This window comes from Lygodium microphyllum, unplaced genomic scaffold (assembly GCF_053477565.2).
Source record: "Lygodium microphyllum isolate KBCC unplaced genomic scaffold, Lygodium_microphyllum_v1.1.10 scaffold_32, whole genome shotgun sequence".
Lineage (NCBI taxonomy): Eukaryota > Viridiplantae > Streptophyta > Polypodiopsida > Schizaeales > Lygodiaceae > Lygodium > Lygodium microphyllum.
Window position 1 is genome coordinate 4,692,865 of NW_028229515.1, and position 15,366 is coordinate 4,708,230.

The window sequence follows — 15,366 nt, forward strand, 5'->3', positions numbered from 1 at the left end:
TAGGATGGGCATCTCCTGTCCGAATAGAGTGACAAACAGGCATATTGATCTGTGTAGTAGTTGTGCGTGATTGAAACAGTGTTGGAAATTTGGTGAGTATAGATCGAATGTCATGCAAGCGGTGTTCTTTATGTGCAACTACACAGTGTGTGTGAACAAAGTTCGGTCCTTGCAAAAAACGTATGAAAGGAATTGGTATTGTGTTTCACAACACTAAGTGGTGAGTATCAAACAGCAAACGTGTTCTGTTTTCGACAAACCAATCACATCCAATAGTTAAAGCAAAAAGCTGGCGTGGCAAATCATAAAAAGGATGATTAAATTGATTGTGTGCAACATAAAAGCTAACGTGGGCTACTGTGTCAGAGTGATACAACTGATTTTTATCTCCAAAAAGAACAGAAATTGGTGGGGCTTTGCTAGTGGGGAGACCTAGTTGCTGGACTAGTGATTGACTAATAGAAGAAATGGAACTTCTTGAATCAAGAAGTGCTTCTTGGAGTGTGTCATTGAGGTGGACTGACATTGAACACACTAGGCATCCGGAAGATGAAGCGGCTTGACAATGCGGGTGATGTTCTTCCACCAACCACCCGCTTAGAGGTTTCTCGGCAAAGCGGCAAGCGTTGCGGCATCATTGATCTGAATTTGTGCATTCTGATGTTGCCCGGTAGATTGAAGTTTTCTGCAATGTCTCCTAACATGCCCGTAATTGTTACAATAAAAGCATTTTGGGCGTCCTTGTGAGTCTCTAGCTGGGAGGGACATGCGTGAATTGATTTGGGAGTTTTGGACATCTATGTCCATAGGTGTTGGAAAGGCATCTGTAGTTTGGGTGGGTGTTGGAGGTTGTGAAACAAATATTGTTGGCTAATCAGGTTGGATTGATGTACCTTCTATACATTGTGCAATCTTGATGGCCGTCTGGAATGTCATGGGTCCTTGATCACGTACCCTTCGGGATATATCATGTCGAAGACGAGGCCATAGAAAGAAAAGCTTCATTTCTTCAGACATAGTGGGATCAACACGTAGTAGAAGTTGGTTCATTTTGACCGCAAATTGCGCAATGGGCTCTTGTTGTTGTTGCTTGAGGTTTTGTAGTTGTTGTAATGCCGTCTGTGTGACATTCTGATGAGCGAAGTTTTGAATTAACTGGGTTCTCACAGCTGCACAATTCTCTTTGACTGAATCATCCTGCTGGACAAACCATGTCGCAGCTACCCCTTCAAACAGTGTGCGAGCTTCCCTAGTTTTTCGGGTTTCTAACCAATCGTGATAACTGGACGCGTTATCATAATGGTCAAGCCAAGTAAGTACATCTTCAGTTGGAAGGCCAGAAAAAGATTTAGGTCGAATTTTGCTATCGGTGCTGTGTTTTTGTAGAGATTGGGTAGAAAGATAACTAACCAGGGTCTGATTAGTGTGGTTTACTTGGAGTAAAATGTTTGACACATCTTGAAACATCTGGTCTAGTGATATTTGGTGCGTGAACTCAGGCTGCATCGACGCATCCTCGTACTGAGGGGAAGCAGGCATATGCCGAGGAGAGAGAGGGTGACTCATGCTCTAGATCTGAGACAGTGGATGAAAACCTAAAAAGGGGAATGAGCAGGACCTAAGAAAGCAAATGGACAGAAAAAATGCTGATCTACCCGCCGTCTCCACCAATGTGGAATGCACTGTGTAATACTCGTGTGCCAGATCTAGTGAACTCTCCTCCCCTCCATTACCATTGACTTCTTCTTAAATACAAGAATACCCCAAAGGCAAAGATCAAGTGTCTGCCAAGAAGTGGCCTGGTTTGTTACAGTTAACTGTTACAAGTTGGACATCCCAACAAACTGGTGACGTCAGACTGGTGGCGTGGAAGGATTCCACAATATTATGGACATTTAAGTGGAGTATTGCCACATCAGACACTTGCATTCTTTGAAGATGGTGGAGACTTGCTATGATGTGACCAATGTCCCTCTACCTATTACACATCCTGCTTATTACAGATACAAGATATCCTAGAAGGAGACTAGGTGTGGCTAAAGTGACAATCTTCTTTCTCCAATACAGGATAAAACAATCTCTACAAAAAGAATGGTGTTGTGTGTTCAATATGAGCATTGATAACATGTGTCTTGCACAGTAAAACAACTTGCCACATTGAATAAATATACATTTGGTATTGACAAAGATCATCGAGATTACATATACCTTGAATAATGGCCTCTCTTGGTAACTATTGAGACATAAATTACCATTGCAATCTTGTGATTATACTTTGTGAAATGGAAGAATGTTTTACACCCATAAATAATCCTTAGACAAATATCAACATGTTGCACATGCTTTGTAACTAAAACGTACGGTCTACAAAAGTGCCTTGCGAGGAACTTAAACCTTGATTAAATGTGATCACAACTTGTGCAATAATCTTGGTTAATAGCTTCTCTAAAACATTAGGCTATTCTATGGTATGTATATGATTATGGAAGTTTTTTTAAAGGGTGAAGGCTGAACTTTTGCAAAGGAACGACCGATGGGCAGTCTTAAAAAGAAGAAGCTAGCCGAGAGAGTTACGCTACTGGACAAATCGGGGTAATATTGGTGGAGGCGGCATGATTGACATAGGTCAGGAGGCCAGCGACGATGACTGGAAAAATAAAAGCATGCTAAAAACTGAACGGGCTTTGAAAAAGCTTCAATAGAAAAGCCATGACTTTCGAGAGTGACTGCGTGTTTTTTTTTAGTGGCATTGATTATAAATGAAGGTGATGAGGAGAAGCAGAATGGGGGGGGAAGAGGAAGACTGGAATGATGACGATGAAGAAGGGGGCTGATAACGATTGTCAGGGCTGCGCCGGAGAACGTGCAAAAAGGAGGAGCAAGCGCTGTTGCGATAACATAGATGGGTGAGGTCAACGAAGGTGCAAGATTGAGCTAATCACGAAGGGTGAAGGCATTGACGAGCTTTGAAAAACAAGGGGAGGTGGTGAGCTCTCCTGAAGCGACAGCAACAGAAGACGAGGAGGAGAAACCAACAACAAAAGCTGCAAAATGGAGGACGGGAGAGAACGAGACAATAGCAACGATGATAAAGAGTCGGGTCTCCTATGTAGTCTCCCTTCTGACTAGTACAGTTGATTGCGTCTCCGTCAATGCCATGTAGACACACGCCGTCTATCAGCCTCACACCACATGTGAGGATTTTTGACTGTGCAGTCAGCCTCATAACGCAACAACACTTCTCCCCTTTTTGATGTCGTGCCACTAGTCAAGGGAGCCTGTTACAGCACTTCATGACACTGCAACAATTTTGCTTCATGATGTGGCGGAAGGCTCGCTCATCAAGAAGCAAAGTTCATGAGCTTAGGAGCGCAGTCTCTGCCCTGATTCAGTGCTGTGGGTTCCTAGGAGACGGTGCAACACGTCTGTAACTAATGAAAATACCATCTTCATCAACATTTGGAGAAAGCCAAGTGCTAGAAGAGGACGAAAGCAGCATCACATGCAACAGTGATCGAGAGGAGTCTCGTCTTCATCAATGACTCGGCCACCTGCTCCTCTTCGACAAAGTGGAAGGGAGAATGTGGAGAATATTAAGCATTCACGAGGTGCTCCAACTACCACCTTAATAATGCTATCTCAGAAGGAATTGGACAACGTCCAGTTCATGCTTGCCTACCGATGAGCATCTTGGCACCAAAAATTGCGACTTTTAGATGAAGCGACACATGTGAAGGTGGCGTTTTGATGGTTGGTACAAAAATGTGAAGCTTAACGGATATCTCTTTCTCTTCTTAGCACCACCTCCATCGTATGCTATGCTTACAAATTTGTTTATATGATGCAACGTGGAGTTTATCTTCCTACCGCTTGCAACCAACACTAAATTGACATCGTCCATCTTATCATCTTACTTCCACCACAACAGAAACGTGGCATAGACGCATATGTTAGACGCGCAAAGTCGGGCGTGTCTATCATTGCATCTATATGTGCATGTAAAAGAACGTGTAAATAGACGCAAATTTTGTGTCTATATATCCGCACAAATAGACGTGTTTTCAAACACGTAATTATTTAACCAACTGAAATTGGACTTAATATAATAAAAAAACAAAGTTAATATTTATTTTTGCATTGCTCTCTAATGAATGGCAGTTCCTCGGCCAGTTGACAAGCCTGATATAAGTAATTAGTGACAAGCGACACAAAGCTTATTATACAATTAGTAGCAAGCATTGCATGTATCTCGTAATTTCTTTACTTGAAGATGATAAAAAATACTTCCTTTTTACTATGAAAAATTCAATTTAGCTTTAAACTTGACTATTGATTCTTGAGTATGCACATGTGCGCATGATATTTTCCATAGAATTAAAAATACACATTGAATCATTAAGCGAATTAAGTATGTTACAGTGAATAATCCATCTCATCTTCAATGAGATTAGCCCTTGCTAAACTATCTACTTCTAGGTCTATGTTACCAAGAGGTAACGAAACAAATAAGTCTATTCCACTATCAGATATGTTGCTATATTTCTCAATAACTTCATCATCATCAACCACATTATTGACATCTTCTGTGTTTCCTTAAACATCCTCGTGAGGTTCATCGTGTACTATATCACGCATATCATCCATTATGGTGTCATCATGTACATCATCATTAATTGTTGGATTGTCATCTGCTATCTCTATGTCGGTAATATTACCCTATATTGGTTTTGAACGATTAGATATAGAGATGACATACCACCATCGGTTATTGTTTACCATTGGATGATACACAACCTGTATTTGAAAAACAAAAGCAAGAAACTTAAATACTTATTATATTGTGTATATGTGCACTAGTAGTAAAAGATTAAGATAAAATATGTCAATTTATTATATAAAAGTAAAAGATTAAGATCAAACATGTCAATTTACTATATAAAATATAATTAGAAACAAATTAACTGATAGTATGTCTCACCTTTGATAAGCAACCTCGTGCGTATTCCCACTCTTCTTGAGATATATTAATATCCTCCTCTTTTTTCATTCTCTCCATTTTCTCATGTAACCAATCTATATCAATATGATGTGGGAGTGCATTTAGATGATCTAGAAATGAAACATTACGTTCATATCTAGTGTGAAATGCTTGTCTTTCGCTTTTTCTTCTTGCCCTTGCTTCATTATATAGTGTCACCCATTTGCTCATTACATCACTATTGAGCACATAAAAACTATTTAACTTACGAAGTTCTTCTTTTATTAGCACTTTACTCATTTCTTTTCCTTGAGGTATTATAGAGATCATCCTTAAGTATTCATCGTCTTTCCATAGTCGTGGTTGAGAGGGATCCACTTCAGCAAGATATTCGAGAGATATAAACAAGGAATGATTGCACTAACTAACCCTCAGCCATGCTTCCCTCAAGCCGTGCTTTTTGCCTCACAAAATCTTTCAAGGTTTTCATGGAGCACTCAAGAAAAAACATCCACCTTGCATGAACTGCCCCACAAAGTGCGATCTCATCAATCAAATATACGAGTAAATGTAATTTAGTAGTCAAAATGGACCGAGGAAAAATTTTCTCCACCAAACAAACCACCTCAACAGATAATACTCGAGCATCTTGCAATGTGTTTACATCAATTTCCTTCGAGCTCACGTATCTGTCAGGATGTATTTGACAATTGTTTATTTTTGTGTAGAAATTCAAATAGGTTCACTACATGATATATGCAATATATAATGAAAAAATACAATGTATACACACCTCACAAGCTCTCCCATCTTGTAAATGATATCACGTACATCTTTGGATACACAATGGGATATGCTAGTAAGAAGTATGAACTGAATGTAAACAATATTCATAGATCAAATGATTAGTTGAGGAAAAAGTCATCATACCCCAAATTTTACACATAGTTACTCCACTAATTACTATATTCATGGTTAGAGATACCCTTACTTAAATCATTTTGTGCCAATCATGAGACTTCAAACCAAATAGTTGCTCCACACCTCTTTTCTTTTTCTTTATGAAGGCTCCCTTCAGACATCTCATATATCCTGTGGGTATACGAAAGCTATATATTTGTTCCTTCACTATTTTTTCCTCGTTCTTTGACAACATCCAAGATGCATGGGGTAGCTCAATCTTTCCTCTGGGTCCAATGCATGGCCAGGCTCATCTCATGCGACCAATGTTACGTAAATCCTCCCTTACATTGACTGAATCATAAGCCCCTATCAAGTGATCCCATAATGTAGATACAACATTTTTTAATATGTGCATGGGGTCCAATAGGTGATTGATCTTGAGTTCAGTCCAATATGAAAGACGAAAAAATATAGAGAGCCTAACAAGCAAACAATATATTATATAAACAATTCATCATGCTAAATACTTTAAAGTCAATCGAGAAAAATATACTTCTTACCGCTAGCTCATGCCGGGTGGAGGGCGGTCATCGGCATTAATCCATCTCTCCTTCCAATCTCGAATGGTTAGAGACTGTGGAGTCATTCCATTAGTAGGGAGAACATATTTGGGATAGTCAATAGGAAGAAATCGATAATGATTGCCATAGATAGCCTTCTTTAAACGTGCCGGCCTAGAGGAAACTAGAGAGGGACTGCAAATAGGACGTGCATAATATCCTGATGTCGTTAAACCTGAACAAACAAGTGAATTAATAACATGCAATTGATTCAAGTCTTGAATTTCAAAGATAGAGTTATATATATGTACCTGAACACTCTCCATATCCTAGAAAGTCATGCATGGTCCACAATAACATGGCCTTCAACATGAAATATCTAGAGGATGCAAATGTGCTTGTATCTTGCACGTCAATACCTTCCCATAACATTTCTAACTCTTCAATCAAAGGCTCTAAGTAAATGTCCATGTTTTTTACCTTTGTGCTTTCCAGGAATCAGAAGGGACAACATTACATGTCCCTTTTTAATTGCCATGGGTGGAGGAATATTATAGTTCACCAATACCACTGGCCATACACTGTATGATGTGCTTTTGATGCCAAATGGATTGCTTCTATCCATACCTAAACCAAATCTAAAATTTCTTGGCTCTTCTTCGAAAACAAGCCACAAATTGTCTATATGTTGCCATGCCCGTGTGTCTGCAGGGATCCTCTATTTTTCATCACTGGAACAATGACTAGCATGCCATGACATTAGCTTTTCAATAGACTTACACTTCAACATAAGTTGAATACATGGAACAATCGGAAAATGCCGCAAAATCTTACGAGGCACATCCATTGACTTCATCTCCACTTCGTATCTTGATTCGTCACAAACAGGACACTCTCATGTGAACTCATGAATCCCACGAAATAAGACACAATCATTGACACATGCAGCATGGATCTTGACATAATTGAGGCCTTCCAGAGATGTGAAGTAATGTCTTACTTGCTCTCTCTTAGTTGGCAATTTGTTTCCTTTTGGAAGCATTTGTGATAATGACCTACATATATTTTTAAAAGTGAGTTAAAAAACCGCCAACATATATTTGTGTCCGATTTCAAAATAGAACAATTAATATTATGATTCATAAGCCAAACTAAATTCATACCTACTTCAATAATGCATTCAAACTAACATTACTCCATCCATAAATTGTTTGCAAGTTAAGTATCTCGAGGGATGCTCGAAGAATGGAGTACGTACAACCTTCATACAATGGAGTATATGACGCTACGTATAGTGGGTCATCTGGCTTCGTAGAGTGACTTTCTCCCCGAACCGGTTGTGAAAATAGATCGTGTACCATGTTGTCCAAAATCTCATCCTCCACAACTTGATGGGGCATTTCATGAGGGCTACTATCATGGTCATCAATCTCCACTCTTCTTGAAGACTCTGCCTCCTCACGTCGACGTTTTGCAACCTCTTGATGCCTGGGAGGGAGCGTTTGAGGATGTGGCACTGCATCCTGCTCAACCACAAAAGGGAGTTACATGTACGTTGATATATATTGAGTAACATAGACTAGAAATCTTAGTGTTAAAAAAAATTAATACCGTTGATTTTTCTCGGTCCCATTCTCCATACATGATGAGGTGTGACATTGCAACTCGACGTGCTCAAAAAATACACCCTCGACAATGATCACACATGCATTTAATTTGTCGTCGTAGCCATGCATCTCGATTATGAAGACATAATGTTTCATCCTCACTTGAGGATGTGCTCGTTGACTCATCAGCATACACCGTACTAGGTGATGACGACGACATGATTAAACCTAATTCATGACAACATCAAATTTGTTATTCATATGTTTACATAAAAACTTCAAGGCGTATTAATTATTCTAAGATCTCAATTTTAAATACACAACTTATCATAAATACATAAAAACTTATGATAAGAACTTACTATCAAAACCTATCTTAAAAACAAAAAATCATGATAAAATCTAAATGCGCGTCTATACCTGCGTTTAACTATGCGTCTAAACCTATGTCTATCTGTGTGTCTAAATTCGCGTCTATAAGCGCGTTTACGTAAACGTAGACGCGCATGTACACGCAAAAATAGATGCAAAAGTCAAAATTCAAAAGTTACTTGAATCATTTTTTTTCAAACTGCGCCTTTTCTTTCCTACGTTTTTTGTGTGTTCTGAAACTCGAGTTCAGCGGACATGTAGTCTACCTCCACTAGTCTCTTCTTGCCTCACCTCCTCATGACTCACCTCTTCTTTCACTTCAAAGAGACAAGAGGGGAAAGAAGAAATCCAAGGAGAGAAAGAAAGAGTAAACAAAAGAGAGGAGAACAAGAGGAAGAAGAAGCAAAGAGAGGAGACAACAAGCAGCAAGCATCAAGGGAGAGTAACTCACCAAGGAGAGGAAGAAAGGAAAGGAAGCAGCGCCACCACCCATCCACACCAAAGACCCAAGGTGAGTCCTCTCTCTCTCTCTCTCTCTCTCTCTCTCTCTCTCTCTCTCTCTCTCTCTCTCTCTCTCTTGTATTAGGATCTATGATTGAACTTCTTATATCACAAATAAATCATAGATGGCGGTTGTAGGATTGAAAGCAGCTGATTGAGTGCGTTTGACAGCGCATGTAGATTTCAGTGCAGACGCAGACATAGACACGCAGCTATATTTGCTGTCATCGCGTCTGCAATCGCGTCTCCAAGCGCGTGTATTCTATATCTCAGACACGAAAATACATGCGCTCTGCCCAGAATCTTTGACTTCAAAGTCGCATCTCCAGGCACGTGTATTCTGCATCTCAGATGCGAGAATACACGCGCTCTGCCCAAAAGCTTTGACTTCAGAGTCGCATCTCCAGACGCGTGTATTCTGCATTCCAGACGTGAGAATATACGTGCTCTACCCAAAAGTTTTGACTTCAGAGACGTGTCTGAGATCGTGTCTATGCTGCATCTCAGATGCTAATATACACGTGCTCTGACCAGAGGGTTTGACCTCAGGGAAGCATTTGAGAGCATGTCTATTCTGCATCTCAAACGCGATTATACACGCACCAGCTCTGATAAAAAATAATTTTTCATTTCTGAAATTGTAGGAATATTGCACAATATTACAGTTTAGTAAATTTATCTTATTCTTGTGTTTTGTTTGTAGATGTCGCATCCTAGTTCATCTAGCAATGACCCAGATTTGGATCACATGAATGATACATTGGGCTTGTTCGGCAGAGGGGTCAATGCTTTTTTTGGAGGTTTTCCTAGTAGAGAAAACTTCATGGGAGAGATGGCTAGACACCTTGGCCGCTCTCCCACAACAAACGAGGTGTTCAACGTCATGTCTAGAATGCCTCTGACATCTTTTCCTGGCACTACTTCCCAAACACCAAATGTCCAAACTCCAATTGCAGGTACTCCACGTGTAGCACTTGTACATGCATTGGCTGAAGCACAAGCGTCAGCCGCGACACACGTGTATTTGCAGAAGCACGTGCATCCAGCGAGGCCGAGGATAGTCGACAGAGAGGGAGGAGGGAGAGTCGAGGGGGAGGACGAGGCTTGTGTGGGGGTTGCCTAGGAGGTGGCAAGCAATCATCCTCACCAGAAGATCACATAGAAGAGCCTGAACGCCAGTACTATAGAGTTACAGATACTAGTGACATCTTCCATGATGATGAAGGAAGGGATGTAATGGCGTACATGAGGAGCGTCGTGCATGCGATGTATAAAGATTGTTTCGTTTACTTCAAGAATCAGAAAAGCGGCTTGTGGAAGGAGGTGTTGAGAGCAGTCCATAGGAGGTACCCAAATCCTGAGGGTCAGCAATTCTCGAATGATTGGGGATGCACAAAAGTGAGGGATTTGCTTCACAACAAAAGATCCCACCTCATGATACACACCAGGGAGTCACTGCGGAGATAGGATGAGGGGCGTGGAGCCTATAGCCAACCACCTATGTGCCACCGCATAGAGTGGAAGAAAGCTAAGAAGAAAGCAACAAAGAAAGTGAAGAGTCGTCGGCACGCAAAGGCGCAACGCATCCAAATGGAAACCATGGGATCGTCGCATTACGGATCGGGCGGTAGAGAGTCGTGGGAGACAAATTTTGTAAGTATATTTTGATTTCTAGTTTTTTAAATTTTATATTTCTTTTAATTATTTATATAATTTATTTTAATACATTGTGTCGCATAATTGTTTGTATACATCATAACTGTTTTGCAAACTACTACCGTTGGTAGGATACCTACTCCTAGAGAGGTAGGTTACCATCGAGGCCATAACCGCGCAGCCACATGACTTCACTTCTATGAGGAGGGTCTCATCACTGAGGAGCAATACAACCAGGCTATAAGGATTCGACAGCCAGAGGAGGTTTGTTTTTCTTACTTTCCTATTAAAAGTATAGCTAATTATAACTTTTTCTTTGCAATTGTACGTAAGCAACCTTGATCTTTTGTGTGTGTAGGCGAACCCCGATGTGGAGCATAGCGAGGAGGGGGATAGAGATGCTAGTAGCCATGGTGGTACTAGCAAAGATGTTTCTTCTTCAGATTCGTAGAGGAGCATCATACCTCCTCTATGGCCTTGTTTCCTTGTATATCTATTATCCATCTTTGAGCCTACTGCTTGCAGCCATGCTTTAGGTCGCAAGCACTTAAACTCCCTATGTAAATGCGTTTTATCTATAATGAACACATGGATTTTTGTTTTCAATTCTCGTGCCTTCAGATCCATTGTGTTAATCACAAATTGTGTTCTTCGTGTCTATTTGCGCGTCTAAATTGCAGAAAACGTGTGTCTATACTCGCGTCTAAAATGCAGAGTACACGTGCTCATACACGCGTTATATAATTTAAATTAATAAAAAGAAATTAAATATATATATATATTTTAAAAGAAGATTTTTGATTTTGCGTTCGCGTCTACTAGCACTTGTAAAAGCACGTCTATGAACGTGTCTATATACCCGTCTAATTTTCCATGTAGACACGCTGGTAGACGCACAAAAGAAATTAAATAAACAACAATTTTGGTTTTCCTTTGCGCTTGTATTCATGCGTGTATATGTGCATCTAAAGCGCGTCTATTGGTGTGTGTAAATTTCCTCATACATGCAACTATAGACACGAAATGGTAGACGCATAAATAGACGGGCCTGTAGACGCGCCCGTAAGATTTTCTCTCAATCTAAAAATCGCATCTAAAAGTGCGTCTAAGAGGCATTTTTGTTGTAGTGTTCATTCTAACAAAAACGTTCTGTCAAGGAAAAGCTAGATTAGTCATCTTACAACCATCTATCATGTTTTACTCATCATTAGAATTGAATGGTAAAGACTCACCAATATCACATGGATCTTTGAAGAATATGTATGGCTAGTCTAGGCCATGTTGCGCTTCATCTTCCTTTCCAAATATTCTATCCTTGTGAATAGAGAGTTTATTACAATTCAACAACAATACATATAGAAATTATTTCTAGAAATTACAACAAAGGTTCACTTTTATATCCCTTGTTTCTTATTATGATTAACAATTTTATGCATCCTCTTTTGAATGCAATGAGTTGAGGAGTACTCTTCACCATCTTTTACTCCCATCTCTAAGCATCCCTACAATGAGTGACATTCACGAATCCTCCCATGCATAATATTCTGTGCAACAACAGCTAGTTACCAAAGGGTATGTGTAGACTCATAGTATTGATTATAAGAATAACTTTGCTCCAGTGGGGCTAAAATGGCTACTATAAGGGCTATCATAGACCAGTGGCTACATCAAAAGGTTGAATCATGTATCAAACGCATGGTAAAAATGCCATCTTGAGGGGGGAGTTGCAAGAGGAAGTTAATGTGTAGCAGCTACCTAGTTATGTTAATGAGAATAATCCATATTTTATGTGTAATCTTCATAAGGCCTTGTATGGGGGGATGAAGCAAGAACCTAGAGCATGGCATAATAGTATTACACAATACCTTGTCACAGTAGCATTGGATTTCATTGAGCGTAGCTGATCACTCACTATATGTTTATAAGAGTGATGTAGGTATTCTGGTTATTACTATATATCTAGATGATTTTATCATTGTGGATGATATTGATAGAGATTGACAATGTGAAGAGTCTTCTCAAGGATAATTTTGAGATGAAGGATTTCGGAGAGCTACATTATTTTCTTGGCATAGAGATAATTAAGACTCTAGAGAGGATATATGTTATCATCATAGAGACAATATGCATTGGATATGTTAAAGAAGTATGGTATGGTTGATTGCAAGCCTATTTCTATACCTTTGGATATTAATACTGAGCTTACTGCACATGACAGTGACTTGATTGAGGATGTCACTATGTATCAAAAGATTGTGGACAATCTTATCTATTTGATGATCACTATGCTAACCTAAACTACACAATTGGTTTGGAGAGTTAGTTTATGCAACTTCCATGGAAGCCACATTTGGATGCAATGCGGTGTGCATTGCCTTATGTCAAGTCCACATTGGACTATTCCTTATTCTATGGCACAAGTGTACCATTGGACTTGCATGGTTACACAAATGCAAATTGGATCGGTAGTATTTTAGAAAGGAGATCTACCAATGGTTTTATGTTTTTCTTTGGTAGTGGTGCTATAACTTGGAGCAACAAGAAACAACTGATAAATGCCTCGTTTAATATAGGTAGAATATAGAGCCATTGCAATTTTAGCATGTGAGATAGCTTAGTTACACAAGCTACTTGGTGATTTGGAAATGCAAGTGGATAAGAAGGTTATTATCTACTATGATAATCTTAGTAGCATTCAATTGGCTAAGAATCCAGTGTATGATGTGCAGACCAAACACATGGTAATCCATTACCATTTCATTCAGGAGTGGATTCTAGCAAGTAATATCGATCAAGTTTATGTCAACACAAAGGATCAAATTACTGATATTTTTACCATGGCTTTGGGAGTTGAGAAGCTTTGATGCTTAATGAATATGCTTGGAGCTCACAAGCTCATACTGAGCTTGAAGGCGAGTATTGAGGTGTCGAGCTCTACATAGGCTCACATCCACTATATGCCTTAGTAATGTGGTACAATATTATTCATTCGCATGTTACGTGACTGACATGAGGTTAGCCTAGTGATTCTACAACTGGAGGATGGACCACAACCACATCATCAATCCTTGGTTATGACACATTTTTTATGCCACCTCTTTTTTCCTAGGAGGTTCACACTTAGTGACCACATGTACACACATTGTGGTACTTTTATATTATTTTTTAATCATGTTGTAGACTTAGTTCTTTTGTGTGGAAGAAGAAGAAAGAAGAAGAAGAATATTTCAACCCTATCTCTTTGTGTGTGCTCAAGTCTCCATCGCCTATGTGTATGTGCTCTTGATCTCGTCTCACCTCTCTTGCCTCTTATTTGTTTTTTGAATATTGCAAGCATATAAGACATGTAGATAATGTTCCAAATATTAAAAATTTCATCCCAGGGTATTACACCTTCCATGCCTATGCTTACCCTAACGGAAGTGCAAGAGAAGAAATTCCTTCTCAAGCAAATCAAATTGCCTGATTTTGAAGGCAAAGGAAAGGATGTCAAATCTAGAGCAAAATTTTTCATCAAATCTATGGTGGATTATTTTTCTTTGCAAGCATGCCCCTCATAATTAGGCAATGATATCTCAACTAAAGTTGATAGGTGAAGCTGACTTTGGCGGAAGCAATGGTGCAAGGACCAAGGGGTTGTGGAAGCAACCATTACTTGGGAAAAATTGAAGTAAGTTGTACGTGGGTGATACCTTTTTACATGCACTCGGCAATAAGGAGATACCAAGATGTTTCCATTGCAATAAACATGGCCACTTCAAAATATAAATGCTCAAAGTTAAGTCAATCGATCCGTCAATGACAATTTTGTGGCCAGAATTGAGTAGTTTCAACCACAAAAGGAAAAGTAGCTGGAGTAACCATTAAGGGAAGAGAAAAGGGCATAGATGAAGGAGAAGATCCCACTTTAGAAGTGGACATGGAAAAAACAACAATCCATGTTGCTCTTGACAAGAAGGATCCCAATTGCCAATTTTAGTGATTCAGACTCCAACAACCAATCAAGGTAAAACCATTAATATTTTGATTGATTGTGGAAGCATCCACTTATTTATCTCACCAAAATATGCAAAAAGTCTAGGAATAAACATTGTATCTATATCTAAGTTGTTAGTAGAATTGGCAAATGAGAAAGAGATAAATTTTTCTCAACAGACTAGAAGAGTAAATTTTAGCTTAGGATGTAATCTTTCTAACATGGGGTTCAAAGTCATAAATTTAAGAGCTTATGAGTGCTTACTAAGAATGGATTTTCTTATTCCCAATGACACTCATATTCATTGCAAGAAAAGTCAAATCACATTCTTGAATAAAAAATGAGAGTTAGTAACCACTCAAGGCAAAGCCGAAAACCCTAGAATCCAACTAACAAAAGCTTTTTGGATTGTGAAGGGACTAAGGAAAGGACTACCTATCTATCTAATCAAACTTAATAAGATTGAGAAAGGAAAGGAAGCTAATAAAGAACCACCTTGGTTAAAGAAATATGTAGATGTGTTTCTTAAAGAGCTAATAGAACTTCCTCCACCAAGAGAAGTTGATCCTGAGATATCAAGCTAACACCAGGAGTTGCGCCAATAGAGAAAAACAACCCTATCATATGTCCATTCTAGAAGCCATTGAGTTGAAAGAAAAACTCAAGTAACTTTTGGACCAAGTGTTAGATATGATCAATGCCCCCCCCTCATTAGGTGCTACCAATGATCCATGGTGCTCAAAGTTGTAAGGCCCCCATTATGAGGAGAAGCCGAATGTGAGCCCGGACATTGGTTGAGTCCTGACTTGTATA

General features: G+C 39.3%; 1 protein-coding gene across 1 annotated transcript; it reads right to left on the bottom strand.

The window, feature by feature from the left end:
- Positions 1–870: 870 nt before the first annotated feature.
- Positions 871–1,566, bottom strand: LOC148009236 (uncharacterized). Its single transcript, XM_087673679.1, has one exon. It carries the CDS (start codon positions 1,564–1,566, stop codon positions 871–873), a length of 696 nt encoding a protein of 231 aa, XP_087529805.1.
- Between the last annotated feature and the right edge of the window lie 13,800 nt (positions 1,567–15,366).